Source organism: Tenebrio molitor, chromosome 1 (genome assembly GCF_963966145.1).
Source record: "Tenebrio molitor chromosome 1, icTenMoli1.1, whole genome shotgun sequence".
NCBI classification, from domain to species: domain Eukaryota; kingdom Metazoa; phylum Arthropoda; class Insecta; order Coleoptera; family Tenebrionidae; genus Tenebrio; species Tenebrio molitor.
The window spans coordinates 3,610,528-3,627,593 of NC_091046.1; the positions used below are offsets into that span (position 1 = coordinate 3,610,528).

At 36.0% G+C, this 17,066-nt stretch overlaps 2 protein-coding genes across 7 annotated transcripts in view; one reads left to right on the forward strand and one right to left on the reverse strand.

Annotated features, from left to right (window-relative positions):
• Positions 1-2: 2 nt before the first annotated feature.
• Positions 3-2,158, reverse strand: LOC138122372 (regulation of nuclear pre-mRNA domain-containing protein 1B). Of its 4 annotated transcripts, XM_069036612.1 has the most exons (6): positions 1,864-2,151; positions 1,579-1,812; positions 1,430-1,524; positions 1,184-1,388; positions 461-636; positions 3-413 (listed from the first exon to the last, which is right to left on the reverse strand). In XM_069036612.1, the coding sequence occupies exons 1-6, from the start codon at positions 2,012-2,014 to the stop codon at positions 267-269; spliced, it is 1,008 nt and encodes a 335-aa protein (XP_068892713.1). In that variant the 5' UTR covers positions 2,015-2,151; the 3' UTR covers positions 3-266. The 4 variants fall into 4 exon arrangements, with proteins under 4 accessions (XP_068892713.1, XP_068892711.1, XP_068892712.1 ...); XM_069036610.1 differs by having other exon boundaries at positions 1,430-1,812; positions 1,864-2,154; XM_069036611.1 differs by having other exon boundaries at positions 1,579-2,154.
• Positions 2,159-9,051: 6,893 nt separating this feature from the next.
• tfc (triforce) overlaps positions 9,052-17,066 on the forward strand; it is a 43,296-nt gene continuing 35,281 nt past the window's right edge. Inside the window, exon 1 of one of the 3 annotated variants that reach the window (XM_069062194.1) lies at positions 9,052-9,221. In XM_069062194.1, the coding sequence (XP_068918295.1) occupies positions 9,137-9,221 (85 nt within the window). In that variant the 5' untranslated portion in view covers positions 9,052-9,136. Of the gene's footprint in view, positions 9,345-17,066 lie in introns of all 3 variants that reach the window. The other 2 variants (XM_069062197.1, XM_069062196.1) reach the window with 2 other exon arrangements.

Here is a 17,066-nt window from a genome sequence, read left to right on the forward strand (position 1 = left end):
CATGTTTTCGCAGGCTTCATACCGCTTTGCACGCCAGAAAAGACAATTTATTAAAAATAAGCTAACTACATCATTGTTTCACATTTGTTGTCAGTTATGTAATATACTCTACAACTATAGCACCCTGTGCTGAATAAATATTTAATTGAAACGATATTACGTTATCACTAATCAAAAATTCAGCTAACGCCAGTCAACACTTATCAAACGGGTCTGTTTACAAAGTGCTCAAACACTGTGCTTTTCGAAAAAATCACAGTTTCTATTTAAGGCATAAATAAATGTTCTGCTGAGGGCAATGGTGCTAAGCCGTCCGTAACGTTTGGCAGTTGAGTCAGATCTGGTAAATTCTGGATGTGAGATTTTAGCTCGTTCCGAACGTTGTAAACTTTGATTAGTTTGTCTTGGTACTCCTGAAAATCCAGTGTTGAGCCTGGCTCGTCACGTGGCACCCGCTTACCTCTAGATTCTGCTCGGCCTGCGCCAGCAGCTCCTGCTGGACCTGGAGGAAGTCCCGGATCATCGACGAAACTTTCTTGCGGTGCTCCATCTCGGTCCCCAGTCGACTATTGTATTCGTTCAGCAGGGTCACAGCCTCGTTTACTTGTTCGCTCAGCTTTTCGGCTTGTTCTTTATCTGAAACGATATTTGTCCGTTTAATTTGCTGCAAGACGTTTCGACGCACTTCAAGCGATAACGCTTTTGTTTGTTTCCGATTACAAATTGACACGTTCAACGGTTTCCTCTGTTCCAAACTTGGAAAAGATTTTTATTTCAAAGAAATTGGGGCTCATCTATGACCCACCCAAAATTATACGGCAAAACTGCAGAATTATCTCGTATTTAAATTATTGCAATTTGTGAAACAGACGCAGTTTCATGAATTGTCGTTCAGTCTGCGGTCCGCACACTAGACACTACTGATCAAAACAAAATGTCATGTTGCAACCGTCATTACTCACCTGCTTTCATTAAGGCGACTTAGCAAAAAATTTGTCTTGAGGGATTGCAAAACAAAACAATAAATAATAAACTATTGGTAAATGTAACTATCTGACGGCGTTACGACACTGAGATAAGAGATATTTTCAACTACTAACGAGTTTTTTGTCGATTCTTTGCTTAATGTCCAAAGCGAGAGCAAACAGTGGCCCCCTTGAGCCTCATTTGCGCCGCCACTGACCTTGTATGTTCGATATCGACGACACTTCGGTGACCGACGGCGGCAACTGGGCGATCCTCTGGCGTACCCCCTCGTCCGCCGAGGCTATGTTGTTCTCCAGATCCTGTATAGCCTTGATCAGCTCCTCCGGCTCGGGGGGATCCCTGGCGGGCGTATGGGGGCTGAGGTGCACGTGCGTCTCCACCATCCCGTCCACCTGTACAACCTGACTCAAACTAAAGAAAGACTGTCGTTTCTACTTACTACCTCGACCGTGACATCGTTTTCGGTCTTTTCCTTCTTCTTGGACGAGATTTTCGGTTCGTTCGTTTTGATTTTTTTGGGCGGGGGCCCGTCCTTCCCTGCAACCCGATCGGTTACGCAACGTTGCATCACGTCGCGATCGATATACGTACGTAACGCACTCCTAAAATCTGTAATCTGAGATTCATTGTATATACCCCGTTCGCTCCAAATCGTCAGCAGCCGCTCCAGACTGTTTATAGTTTTCTCCTCGGCCTCCGACATGTGTTCGAAGGCTTTCTTCAGGTGCAGGCCGAATTCCTGGCCGTATTCGGGGCCCTTCTTTCTACTGTTTTGGATCACATCGTTGGCGAGGTACATGAACGTTAGCTTTTTGCTTTCTTTCGCTGAAACGCTCCCGCTCGATTTTTTTCTGGGTGAAACTCGCCCAAACTCACCTTTTAGGAGTTCTCTGATCCATAGTTTTACCACTGTCGTGTAGTGTTTTCGGTGGTGAATTAACCAAAAAGACAACGTTTGGATGCTTTGCGACGAGTTATTTAAATCGGTTAGTTTTTTTACGAACGCCGTTTCTGTGAAGCCTGCCATTTATCACGTTAACAACAATTTAGCTTATAGATCTAGTGTAAATATAACCACAAAATATTAATCACAACAAGACATTTCTCAATTTCTGGAAGGTGGTTAACGTACTGCACTTGCAGTTAAGGTTACGTCAACTTGTCATTCCGACGTGACGTTCTCATGTTGGCACCATTTTAATAAAAATTGTTTAAAATAATAACAATGCACTTTTAGTGCTTTAAACAACGCCATAACTGATAATTTAAATAATCTCTGTTATTTTAGAACAGAAAAACAAAATTTCCACAAATTTATATACGCTGTATGGTTGGTTGCATAACCGACACATTTAAGGTTAAGAAATGCTGTTGGATATTCAATTAATATAAACAAATAGCACTAATAGAGATCTATTTGCTTCGCAAATATTTAAGAAATTGACAAAATAGAGAGTATGCGTTCTATTATTTGCTAAAACTCTTGTCTAGCATTCGTGGGAAACCCTGAAACACTCTTCTTCTCCTTATGCAATTAAATATCTTCAGCAGACCAGTTACAACAATCGCATAAATTCTGAATTATAATTAATTCTGCGTTGCACAAACGAGATTTTTGACACCTGTTATTAAAATTTTAATCTTAATTTGCAAAATTTATTAGATAATGTAATTAAAATCGAATTAAGTATGGACCAACAAATTAATTGGCATAATCGGCTTATGTGTCTAACTTTGTCGAAATTACAATTAGTGAAAAGCCAGTTGTAATATGTATTCTGATTTTTTTGAAGTGAACGCAATTACTTAAATTGGCACGCCGGTTCATAACGAGATTAAAAAAGGACACGCATTTATGCACAGTTAGTTTTTGGTGACAGATTGAGGAAGGAGCTGAGTCTGACCGGTTTGAAAATCCATTCCGATCGATTGATTTGTGATTTTTTGAGGGACGTTTGCCTTGTCGCAAATTATCTAATTATCTTATTTTGAAAAATGCCACTGGTTTTTTGTTACACTTTGGACATGATCTTATCGAAGCATAAATTTGTGCTAGTATTGTTTTTTAAATGTCAGCCGTAATTATTTTATTACGTTTAGTGTAATAGTTGTTATGCGTTATGTCCGTTGATTTGTCTCCCGCTGGGGTAATTTAAATATCACCGAGATAATATCGAATAATAATTTATTTAAAACAAAACAAAAAATATATGGGAACGTGGTCACAAGATTTATATTCTTGTATTCTCTAATGTGACAGTTTCATTGCCTCAATAAAACAATTACCACACTTTTGCAACTTTTTATTACACCTTACTCCTCAAAAATCCTTCTGACCTATAATAGCACTTTTTAATATTAATATCTTGGGTTTGTAATGCAATAGTGAAGTAATTGAACACTGGACAACTAGTCAAGTGTGGACGGTTGCACTTTCACGATTTTTAAATTACACCTGAGGTAATTGATAATCAGAGATAATACGTTGATATTACACGAAATGTAGAACAAACCGCGAAATCATGTAAAATCTATAATGCTACATTTGTGATTGTTGGTTTGTACTGTCCAACAAAATCTACATCAGTGTTGAACGTTTAATGTGTCATTATATAAATGATGTTTAAAAGTACGCCCACGCATCTTTTAATGGTATGGGTATCTTTGGTTATTTCCAAAAGTCAAACCAATAAAATAAATTTGGAAGTCAAATTCGACAGCGGAATTATTCCTGTTATTCCGCAGTGGTAGCGTTGTTGTAGAACATGCAATTCACCTTGCTCGTTAATTATATTGACTGAATCGCAGAGATCGCACTACAAATCCTCATTATTCCAGGCGATATTATTATATCGGTTGTCGACTGACTGGTGTTGGGGTGATTATTAAATTTCTTTACCCTTTAATGAGGTACCGCAGTGAATTATATGTTATTTGCTTTAATCTCTTCACTAAATTCAGTTAAGCTTTACCTATTTTAGTGATGCCTTCGGTTAGTTTCAATTTTTTTTTTAAGTTTTTATGTTCAGCTTCGGCTTTGCTTTTTGTTCTTAGACCACACTGATTCATTATTTTCTCTATTCCAGAGCAACCGTTACATTTTAGAAACTAAAAGCACTACGAGAAACAATTCAAGCGTAGAGAGATCTCAAAGGTTCTGTAAAAAATATTCATTTAATCAGAATATGTATTTTCTATTTCTTATTGTAAGATGATCATTATCATCATCGTTATTATTATTGCAATATAGCGTGCGGTAAAGTAAGTCATTACGTATCTCAAACTTATAACTATTAACTGAATACAGCAAGCTTTAACTACATTTATCAGTTCGTGTAAATTCTGTTCTGGTAAAATATCCGCTCTTCCTGTAGTTCGTGATACCTAATTGCGAATTAAATTTGCAATTGTTTTTAAAAGTCTAAATTTACCTTGATAATCGTAAAAATATAATTTAATTAGAATTAAGATTAAAAAAATATATATATTTTCTTCATAACATCGCCCGTTAGATGTTTTCACACCTGTCGTTAACAAATTTCTAGTTTTTGTGGGCATGTTTTTAAGCGCAAATAATAAAAATTGGCGTTTAAAACGTGTTAAATGTTTATTTTATTAATGTCATAATTTGTACTGTTACCAATATAGCATTAAAAATAATTATCTAAGATTTTTTTTAGTTTATAAACCTAATTCAACAGGTGGTGATTTTTCGAATTGTGAACGAACTGTATTTAGAAGAAAAAACCGGCAGCACTGCATTCCAACACAAAATAACAACCGGCAGCGCTGTTTAGTGGAAAATCAAAAAAGTAGATTTATCTTATCACTATGTTGTCAGTTATATCAGTTTATTGCAAATTAGTTATGTTGCTACTGTTACTGACTTGTTTTTTTTTTTTGGTCTTCAGGCATTTTTACCAACATAAAATATCTTTTCATCCCTTGTGTAATTATTGCACTCGCTGGGCTTTTCCAAATAAACTTACACTTTAGTTCCTTGTCACATAATACATACACTATTTTGGAACAAATCTTATGATTGCATTTTTTCCCTACACACTCTTGTAGAGGTAAAAAAAATGTTATTTTTGTTATTGCAACATTTCGATGTGTCTTTTAGTTTTCATGATATAAGCGAAAAAAGCACAGATTTCAACCCTTAAATATGCATTTGACCAGTTATTTTTTTCAAGGGTTTATATTTTTGCATAGCCAGCAAAATATCAAGTGACTATACTGTACAAACGTTTGTAATTTTCTTGTTAGGTCGGCAACGTATTTTAAGATTTATTTTGGCACACCCGATTTTACATCAAACCAAAATTCAAATAAAACAAAGTTGTCATATACTGGTTTATTTTTCAAAATTGTTTGTACAGTCACGGCCACGGAATTTCGTCAGTCGTTGTTATGCAACTGACATTAGCTGTAAAACAGGTTTTATATACATATTTATAACCCCACATTGGAATTTTTGACATGGATGTCAATTTGTCAATCAATTTTTATTGTCCGTGACAGAATTTCTGTCACAAAATTTGTTAATGTCAGTCATAATGACAATAAAGCTTGGGCTACACAAGTTTTTTCGAATTGACAGTAAATTAACTGACGAAATTCCGTGGCCGTAACTGTACCTACATCTGGCACAATAGCCTCTAACCTAACCAAATTTATGCCAACCTACTAACGAATATCCCTAAATCCTAGGAAGTAATTTATTTTTGACACGATTATAAATTTATAATTAAAGTAGGCGGTTTTTTTTCTACGATTGCAGATCCTGCCAATTGAACCCCTGTGTAAAATATAGGTGATGTTGACGTTTAGGGTTAGAGTTCTCATGTTCAATCGTTTTAATTTAAAAGAAATGAAGCACTATAGAAAACAATACGGTTTTTATCAAGGAGGTTAACCTCTTTGGTTTTTATCCTCATTTTGCTTCGTATGACATAACCTAATTTTCGGCGATCTAACAAATCACCTCACTTCTGGTTATGTGACAAATTTACCCAACATGGACGCAAAAAAGTCACCATAGTTTTATTGCCAACTCAAACAGTAATTGTTGCTCACACTGTATTAGTATCATTACTTTATTCATCTCTACACTTCATTGTTTGTATTTTAATTTTTTTTTACAATTTACTAATGTATTCTACATTTGTGTTTTAACAATCTGTAATTCACTATTTTTTTATTGTCTTTCCTTTCCACAAAGTGCCTGAAGTCCATTCAAAAATCAAAAAAACCACAACGTCGCATTTTTCTAGATAATTACTATCGGCAACGCTGTCTAGTGTAAAATTTGGTGAGAATTGTAATTTTGAGGTTAAGTGTTTATTAACCTTCAAATAACTAAAATTTATCGGTGGTTCGTGTGAATTCTATTCTGGGTATTGTTACGTTTTCTCCATGATTTGATCATTGTGCGCACGACGTTTTCCGCCAAAAATAATAATAATCCGAATTGAGAGGGGCGAAACTATAAAAGATAGGAGAGAGTGCAGGGAGAGGGTTTTTGTCTTTGGCTTTTTGGTCTTTGGACTCTTTGGTCAGGGAGGTCAGATCGGTGCGGGACTGTGAAAGGGGCTGAAACGGCAAGAAAAGGGTGTGGAGACGTCGAGGGTCTGAAGAGGGTGAGGCTGGAGGAAGAGTCCAGGAAGTCCAAACCCAGACTCCGAGGAGCGGATTTGCGGATCCCCGACGGAAGGTTCGTGAAGAACCAAACGCCGGAGTGCGGAGTCAAATTCCACGCCCGGATTTCGTCGTCTAGCGTGGGCCCGAGGAAGTTCCCGAGGAAAGTCCAGGTCTCCAGAGACGTCGACCGCCCCGTGACGATCAAGGCCAGGGTGATAGAAATTTTTTTAGTTTTCGCGAAGCCAGCGCGTCGTTTCAGGCAGAACGTTTTTTTTGTTCGAATTGAGTTATCGGTCTGCTGGTGACCTCGCCTGCAAACGGCCGGTCAGGCCGATAACAGTTTTTTTTTTTTGTAAGAGTTCTTGTTTATTTTATTTCATTATCTTTTGTGTCCTCGTCCGCCGCGCGACTTCCTTTTCTATTTTGAATTTAGCTTTTTTTTTGGGAAACGAGGTGAGGCCCGAGGGAACGGTCCCGCCGATCGTGGGCGGCGTAGAAGAATAGCGTCGAGGACGATATCGGGCTTCACTTTCGTCTTTTTTTTTAATTTAGTTTTTGAATTCAATTTACTTTTCGAGAGTTTTCCTTTTTTTTGTTGCGGCGAGGGCACAACCCTTCATTTTTCCGATTATCACCACCCACCCCCACATTTTGATTGTAAATAAATGTCATAATTTATAGTTACCAACAAATAAGAAATAATAATAACTACCTAGGGTTTTTTAAATTTTACCAACCTAAAGCAACAGGTGGTGGTTTTTTGATTTTTAAATGGAGTATACAGGGTGTTAGGTAAATGTCCTGCCAAACTTACCGCGAGCTACTGGCTTCATGTAGAACTCGGAAAAAATATTAAAAAAATTCTATGTCAAAAAATAAATTGACGCCAATGCGAAGTAACCTCTAGGAAATATGCTTTAAAACAAGAAAACCGCATTGGTGTACGTTTTATAAAATATGATATAAAAGGTGTATTTTAAAAATGTGCCGAAATTTTACCTACGAGGTTGTGGGACAACGCAGAAGACTAAAAGCAGTTAAAAAAAAATTTACCTCAAAAATTAAATGTCAAATTTATTTTTTGACAGAATTTTTTAAGTATTTTTTCCGAGTTCTACATGAAGCCAGTAGCTCGCGGTTAAAGTTTGGCAGGACATTTACCTAACACCCTGTATAAATACAGCGTGTTCAACAATTGGCAACGAAACAATTGAAAAATATTGCTGTTTTTTAACGTGACAATACATTAAAAAAAATTAGGTTATGTCAGTTAAGTTTATGCTATTACAAAAATGATGGTAAATTTCAAATTTGCCTGTCAACACTGTTAAAGCCGACAACCGCAAATGCGTCTAGATTACAGTGGTACCAAAACCATTAAATTTTTCATTGCTACCAACAGATTCAGTAATTCTTGACACGCCGTATTTCTGTACTTCGCTTATCCCACCAAATAACTTCCAATAAAATTAACCAGTTCTCCTAACCTTTTCTACATCCTGTATTATTTTAAATTCACGTTAGTAAAACTTGTTATCAATATTATTTTGTAAAATCGTATTTACAATGCCTAACCTAAAAAAGGATCAAGAGACGACATTCTTACAATAAGGAAGTTAGAAGAATAATTTATTCAGGGATGCCAACCCACTAAATTTTCCTTCAATCATTTATAGACACATGGTATAAATTTTTGTTTATAGATTCCAGTGGTACAGTAACGGAACATTCCTACAGAGTACTGTTTCTTTGCTCGCAATCCAAAAATAAAAACACCACTGTAAAGCAATTTCATTTGTTTTTCAAATAACATGCCTTTAGAAACCCCTTTCCAATGAAAGTAGTGAAGTGGACTCCACTTTAGGATCGAACACACTTGTTCGTTCATTTTCGAAAAATTTCAAAAAATTGAGATTAACTGTCAGATATTTTCACTTGTTTCCTTTTTGGTGTCCCACCCTGTATATCTTTGCTATTGGTTGTAATAACCTCCAAACTGCATTTTCATTGAAGAATTTGAATTCTTTGACGGTGATTTGAATTTTTTCGTACACAGCGACCAAAAAAATACTTTTGCTAGGCCCCGCATGTCTCAAGATAGGTCCTGAAGGCGCTCTTCCAGACCCCAAAAAGTCCTTGTAAACAATATTTCTCGGAATTTCTCCACGAGTTGTTCAAAATTCTAGTCAAAGACCACTTTTGGTCTGGATCACTCCAAACTGGACCAATCAAAAATTTGAATTTCCTCTCGCACATTCCTCCCCTATTCGTCATTCTTACTTCCGATACATCTACCGTCCACCCTGCTTTGACCACTTCCTCATCAGCGTCTGAAATGAAAGCCGCAGCCACCGCTGCCTAGAATACTCTCGTATTCCACTTTCCTGTCGACGCGTAAGACACTTTCCCACCAACGACTGCTGCAGCTGCCGCCGTCTCCTCGGACAGTCCGTCCAACGCAACGTTTCGGTCGTGTCGCGTGCATCCTTCAATTAAATGCAACACAATGCATTCGCACCTGATCGCGACCCTCGTCCTAGTGCTAGCATCGCAGTGCGATTACGGATCTTCCGGCAACAATTTCAGAAATGGTGAGTGTCCAGACGCGTCCCTAGCATGTGCACCACCCGTCAGAACCGATGCCGCCGCTCCACGTGACCTCTCACCGCCAACGGGGAATACCGGGAATCTGGCGAGGGCGAAAAAATCCTCCGGTAGCCAAAGTTGAAATATTTTTTGTTTGATCGAGAAACAAATTTCTGACTCGCGATCCAATTGTTCCGATAATAATTATTTGCACGGTCGAAAGCACCATTAACGCTGATTTCACCGAGTAAACTTGCACTTTCTTGTTTATTTACTCGGTGACGCATAACTGTCAATTTCCGAGGTCCTTTTTTATCCGATCGACATTGATCTCTAATTTATTCACCAAATAAGTAGATCATTCCTGTACGGACTGTAATGATCGCATCGAATACCACACGATCCCACATTTCCACATCCCCAAACAATCAAATCCAGAATCTCCCTTTTCAACCTGTCAACTCCTTTGTCTCGTCTTGATTGTCAAGTTCGGCGATCTGGAATGGTCAAGGAACAAGACGACCTTCGTCACAACAACAATTACTTTTTTCGAAATGTGGCTTGGTTGAGTCTATCTGATGCGTATTCAGCAAGGAATGCGGTCTAGATTTGTGTTTTTTTTTCTCGTTTAACGTTATCATTAGGTTATCGATTAGAATCTGCGATTTGGTAATTTGGGTGATGATTTTTTTTCCGAAATTGTTACTAGATGTGGGTATGAAAGTGAAATTTGTTCGGTCTATGTTATGGAGTTATGTAACTTTCTAATGTCCGTACCTACTCGTAAAAATACCGAGGAACGTCCATAAAGTGGATTTTTCGATATCTGGTCGACGTTCGACAACATGAAATTGATGTGCGAATTTAGAAAAGCACTTTGCCTAGTCTCGCTATCAGATTTCGGACAGTTGAAGTTGTTACAGCTTGATACGTTCAAAGCAATCAGTCAATTAATAAGGAGGGAGTGTGACGTAAAAACATGAGATGGGTGAAATAATAAGAGAAAGAAATAGTTATTCGTGTACCAAGGCCCAAAAAGTGCATCTTTTTCGTCCGAGTCTGGGTTTTCTGGCCGAGGCGCAGCCGAGGCTTGACAACAGCGAGGACAAAAGGCACTTTTGACGACATTGAAAACATTTTTGGTTATGCCGGTTATGTTTATGATATTTACAAAAATGAACCTTTGATGGTAAATTTCAAATTTGCCAAATTTCATTGTTACCAACAGACTGAGTCATTCTTGATCACACCGTATATTTAGTTAACTTTTCACGTTATGCATCTCGGAAAACGAACACGAAAAAAATTTATGAGAAGAAAAAAGAAGGATCAAATTGTTCTAAATTTCCAGCACATGTTGAATTATGTTGGCAAAATAAAAATATTTTTATAACCAAAGTTGACAATATAAACATGATTCGAAAAGAACGTAATTTACTTGCTAAAATAAGAAATGCTCTAGTAAAATGTTTCGAAGAGATAAAAAGGTTGGCACGTTCTTTTCCTTTATTCTAAAATCTTGAATTGTAAAAACGGAAATTGACCGACACAGAGAATGATAACCTCACCTAGAATTGAGACAGACTATAGATTGTCTATCAGGACGATAAAATAGGAGGAGAATAAATTTCTGCAAAAAAACAGATAAATCTTGGACGAAATATTAATTGAAACAATGACCAATCTTAAAATGCCACTTCATCATGTGAATAAATCATATTTAATGAATTTAAATATTGTCAAAATCGTAAAATATGCAAAACAAATTAAATATGTAAATCAGATATTTTGTTACAAGTTTGGCCCAAATGTCATAACTCCATTATCATATTTCTTTTTTTACGCAGGGTTCGTTATTTTGACAACTGATATATACAGGTGTCCCAGAACTGTCTGGCCAGCGAAAAAAAGAGTGTTTGTGTAAATGTGATAACCTGAATTAAAGAAAAAAAGTTCTATCTCAAGAGATAATCGAGAAAAGACATCGTAAACTTGACCAATCATAGTTGAGCTAGGTAGGATGACCACAATTTTGTGTTGCCGGGATATTTCACATCAGAAAACGTCAAAATTCCCAGCAAACTTTTCGCTGATTGTTGCGATATCAATAATTATTTTTGCTGTGTAGCAATCTGTCCGATTTTTTAGTAATACCTGAGGGCGAGTTTCTGGGATTGGTGAAATCGAAAACTTTATGTGAGGTACAGGAAAATGTATTTTAGTCAACTTGGAGTCTCTTTTGCTGCGGCACATGCCTGTTTTCCATGGGGAGGAAATTCTGGGACAGGCTGTTCAACTGATTAATTCGATGTGATAAAAAAAATAATCGAAGTGGGCAATGAATAAAAATTAAAAATAGTTTTCTTTACGATTTGATAAACGTCGTCATTCTGCATAACACGCAACAAAATTAAATTTACGAAAATATATTTTTTTTGGTCTTACCTATTGTTATAAACACACTGTATTTTAATAAAATGTCTTTTCCTTTAGTTTTACTTGGAGTGACCAAGAATATTACTAATTTACTATTCTGTACATACAGGGTGTAACAGAAAAAAATGCATAATTTTAACTGGTACATAACAGAACTCATCAATTACAACAACTTTTCTAAATAAAGTTTCTTGGAACTTGCAAAATTGAATTGCCATTTGTCCACCCCTTTATTTTGACGGGACGATCACGTTGAATGCAATTTTATAAATCTGAAATTTTTTTTAAACAGAAATCACAAAAACTGAATGTTTTTATTCCCTTCGTATTGCATTTCATGAATAAAAAGGTTTCACTTACGTTTGTTTTTTGTTACCTCCTTGTTATATTTCTTTATTAAATGTAGGTAGTTAGATTAAAATTACCAATTCAAATTAACGCACTTTTTTCTGTTACAGCCTGTATAATGATGAAGTTGAAAAGGGCTTTTTTTCAATTTGGTCCTTGTTGTTTGGTGAATTGTTCCCGATTGAATTTCTATGGAACTTTAAAGACTATCCATATTGATAACAATCAATTTCTGAATAAAGAAAGGGGGATGAAAAATATTTAAGTAGTAATACGGCCCCTTCAGAACATTTTGTTTTTTAATGATTTTGCCCTGTTTTTAAAGGTATAATTTAAAAGCAGATATTTCAAGGATTCTGTCCTGTTTTTAGGGTAGAAGGAATGCTATACAAACTCATGTAGATCGGTCCTGTTCTGCACAACAATTCAAATTTAATAATTCTAGAAATCAACCCATTGAACAAAATTTTAATAAAAAATTAAACATACATATAAGGTCCCTTTAAAACACTTTGTTTTTTAAGCATTTTGACCTTGTTTTCAAAGGTATTTTTAAAAAAGCAAAACTATATGGCCTTATTCAGCACACACCATTTTTTTTATCAAATCTACCCCGTTCTTCAAGGTACTTTTGTTTTAAAGTTAAAATTCGCTTTTGTGCCCTGTTTTTCTATTGGGCTAATTGAGCACAAAAATAAATACGGTTTCGGCCAAACAAATTCGGACAAGGTTCTTATCAGCGAAGCGAATTCATAGTCCTGTCCTGTTTTATAAGGTAACAAGCATGCCATACAAACTCATCTAGATAGCGATTAAAAAAAAATTGATGGAAAAACTGTCGTTATTAATAAATTATCATTATATGCGATTTTACCCTGTTTTTAATTTTGAACATTTATGCTTCAACCACAGACAATAGAATAGACCGTTAGACAAACAAATTATCAACAACTGATTTTACTTAATGTTTTTATTCATACAAAAAAGTTTTTAATTTAATTTTTAATTTGTTGATGTTCCTGAATCAGACAAGGTTCCTCTTCTACAAAAAGAATAAAACATAATGAATAAACCTATTATATATTATGTATTTTCTCACCTTAACTCTAAAAATTCATTCAGTGCTGTTATGAAGCTCCTTTTTTCCAACAAGGTACCAAACTCCAATATTAAATTTTGCGCTCCTCGGTAAATTGTCAGCGTTGCAGTTAGTGTTGGTGTTACAGCTTCCTGGATAGTCCTCAAATTGCAATTTATTTTGTTGTTATTTATAACGAAATCGAAAAAAGAAAAGTATGGGGCCCTAGATGAAAGACGTATCTTTCAAATAAAAAAAGGACCTTGCCTTCATCTGTTGTGGTTTTAAAGATATGGATGTTTAAAAACATCGTTTTTCAACCATTTCAAATCAGGAGAGAGTGCGGGGAAAGGTCTTTTGTCTTTGGTCTTTGGTCAGAGAGGTCAGATCGGTCCTGGACTGTGAAAGGGGCTGAAATGGCGAGCGGCGAGAAAAGGGTGTGGAGACGTCGAGGGTCCGAAGAGTGTGAGGCTGGAAGAAGAGTCCAGGAAGTCCAAACCCAGACGCCGAGGAGCGGATTTGGGGATCCCCGACGGAAGGTTCGTGAAGAACCAAACGCCGAAGTGCGGAGTCAAATTCCACGCCTGGATTTCGTCGTCCACCGTGGGCCCGAGGAAGTCCCCGAGGAAAGTCCAGGTCTCCAGAGACGTCGACCGCCCCGTGACGATCAAGGCCAGGGTGATAGAAAAATTTTTTAGTTTTCGCGAAGCCAGCGCGTCGTTTCAGGCAGAACGTTTTTTTTTTGTAAGAGTTCTTGTTTATTTTATTCCTTTATCTTTTGTGTCCTCGTCCGCCGCGCGACTTCCTTTTCTATTTTGAATTTAGCTTTTTTTTTTGGGAAACGAGGTGAGGCCCGAGGGAACGGCCCCGCCGATCGTGGGCGGCGTAGAAGAATAGCGTCGAGGACGATATCGGACTTCACTTTCGGCTCTCCCCTTTTTTTTAAATTTAGTTTTTGAATTCAATTTACAAAAATAGACTAGTTAAAACTTTTGTGAACTTTGCAATATGTTATAGAGAAAAGTTTCATAAATTTGTGAGTTTTTCCACTAATTAAAATGAACACACGTATTTCAGATACGGCCTGTATATTTTTTACAACTTCAACAGAAAGTAGGCATTTCCTCTCTTGTTTTTGAGTGGAATATATTAGAGAAAAAATAGTATATTTCAAACCAAGGTAAGAAAGTGGTTTCTTGCAGACCGCAGGCAAAGATTATAAACCGAGTCGTAGACGAGGTTTGTAAGTGCCTAAGGTCTGCAAGGACACTTTCTTAACAAGGTTTGAATACAATTTTTTTCCCTACCGGCACAACTTTGTTGAAAAAAGTCAAAAAAGATGGTTATATTCGTGATTAAAACGAAAATTTTGAGAATTGAATAGTAGGCTGTGTTATTTGTTTAATTAACTTGTCATCGCATTTGAAGATTTGAGGTTTGTTCGAAAATTTGATATAAACAGGGTAAAGTAATCTACCTACCTAGCTTATCTGTTTATTTTCCAGATTATATGATTGACCTACCAACTTACTTCATTGAATTGGCTTTCATTTATCAATAACTTATTTCACTTTTGACACTTTTGACATTTGTATTTTGGTACAGTTTTACCATAAACATTTCATGATTAACTTTCTTACCTTAGCGAGAAAGTTGAATTTTCTCACCTCAAATGAGGTATCCACAGCCTACATTTCTAACCGGTAGGGAGAAAAATACTTTTGCTCCCTGAGTAAAAAATAAAAACGTGTCTTGAAAGTTTGCCAAAAAAGAATTCTTTGTAGAATTGATTAAAAACAACATTATTGCAACATTACAACGTTATTAAAACCGATCCTAGATATTTTCCTTAATCGTCAATGTTGTTCTTAACATAAAATATGATTTTAACGTTTTAAACTTACTTGAAAAAAGTCAAAATACAACCTTTCGTAATTTTTCTTTTGGTAAATTTTTCCGCCATAAAGTTTTTGAACAAACCATAAGGCATTACACATTTCTCCCTACATTTTTTTATAATAAATCCAATTACGCCGCTTTAGCTCCTTCCAGAATGTCACTATCGGCATCCATTTTTCAAAAATTCGTCAAAACGAAACATAACCGAGGATAAAATAAAATGAATCAAATAAAAATATAAAATGTAACATTGATAACGGCAAGTGTGCTTACTCTAATGCTCTGAACTTGAGAACGTTTAATTTAAATTTTAAGGGATTTTTTTCTGAAAAAGTAACAGAAAAAATTATATACATCTGGAATAAAATGCCATTTCCTCTCTTGGATAGTCAAACGTCATGCGGGAGAGTAATAAAAAAATAAACTTTATATTTTTCAAAAAAATCTTGTGTTATTTGCTTAGTTTTATTGAAACCTATTGAAATAAATGTAATACATTCAGAAGAAATACTTAATTATTTTGTAAAAATTCCAAAAAATTCAGAAATGAAATATTGTTGTTATAAATTCTTATGGTCGACAGTTTCCATTCTTAGAATGTCTTCTAAGGTTACATTCCTCAATTTATATCTTTTTTTCTACCTCGTACCATTAAAAAATCGATTCTTGGGCCGTTGATCCAACAGCGGTCCCCAAAGGGTTTAACAAACCACTCTAGAACCACCTGACTAGATGAGACACTTGTTTATGTATCCGAGTTGGTGTCAATACCTCCTGATTCTCATCGTTTCTGAATAATTTCCACATTTTTCTCTGCCATCATCTTCGCAGAATCCACACTCATCCTCACCATATAGAGATGATCAAAATGATAAAAAACCTTCCCAGCAGATGTAATCCTATCTGTGAATATATTTTCAGAAGCTGTCACCTGTCACCCACCCGAAAATAGATATTTATAGAGCAAAATTTTTGCCAACACATATCCCAGATAACTATAACAAAATCTTTGCACAGATCAAAGAGTGAACTTTAGCGATTGTTGTCGAACACGAACTTTTATGCTGTGTTATCTGAAATCGCCACAATTTACGACCATCGATCGAAAATATTGTCCACAAAAGGTTGAACGAACGAGTTATGGGGTCTACGCCCGTTGGTCATTCAGCTCATTTGTTTACATAGTTTAGTAGATATTTATACCAAGATTATCATACTACGAAACCAATAAAAGCAAAACCAAACTGTTTAGATTTTTTTCAATTCTACGAACTCCATGGTCTACGAAAGTCTTGCGGTTTCACAAAAACGTTGTCCAAACAAGGTCCTGTCAATAACGAACTTTTGCTAAACACTGGACAACATTGTTCTTGCTTCAATAAATATTTACGCGCACTCCACTTTCACCAACTGTCTGCTCACATTTCCTGTATTGTTTTTTTTTTTGGAAAAATGACAACCCAAGTACATTTTTTGTTCAGCTGAGATTATCGAAACTCGCTGCTTGGCACAATCACAAGCTATCTATAGTCACTTTCCCAAGAAAATTTATGCGTTGTTATTAACTTTGATAAAAACGAAACGAAAAATTTACATAAAATTCTGAGTACCAATAAATTAAGAATGTGGAATCTATTTTTGTTGTGATTTATAAGACCGGTTTGGGAGTCATTACTCATCGAAGAAAATCGGGAAAGCGGGAAAACTTGTCAATGGGTTCGTTGACGAGAAACCAAGCTTCGCAATAAAAAAATCCAATTAATAGTTGGTTAGTTTTCGTACAGAACAGAACCAGCTGAGACCTCTTGTCCAAATTAATAACAATTAATCTTGTTTTTTTCATTAGGTGATAATTAATTACAATCAGTTTCAAAGTGTGCTGTGCTACCGATTAATACATGTTAAACGGTATATTAAGATAAATTATCAGATTACACGGTCAATTATTTGTGATCAAGTCTACAGTGTGGTTCATCGGGCCAACTTTTTGGAGCCACTCGATTTTTTTGTAAAATTTTGACTGACAGTTTTGAAAATCTAGCGTGGGAATCGTTGAATTAATTCAATTGCAAACCTTGAACCTTATAAA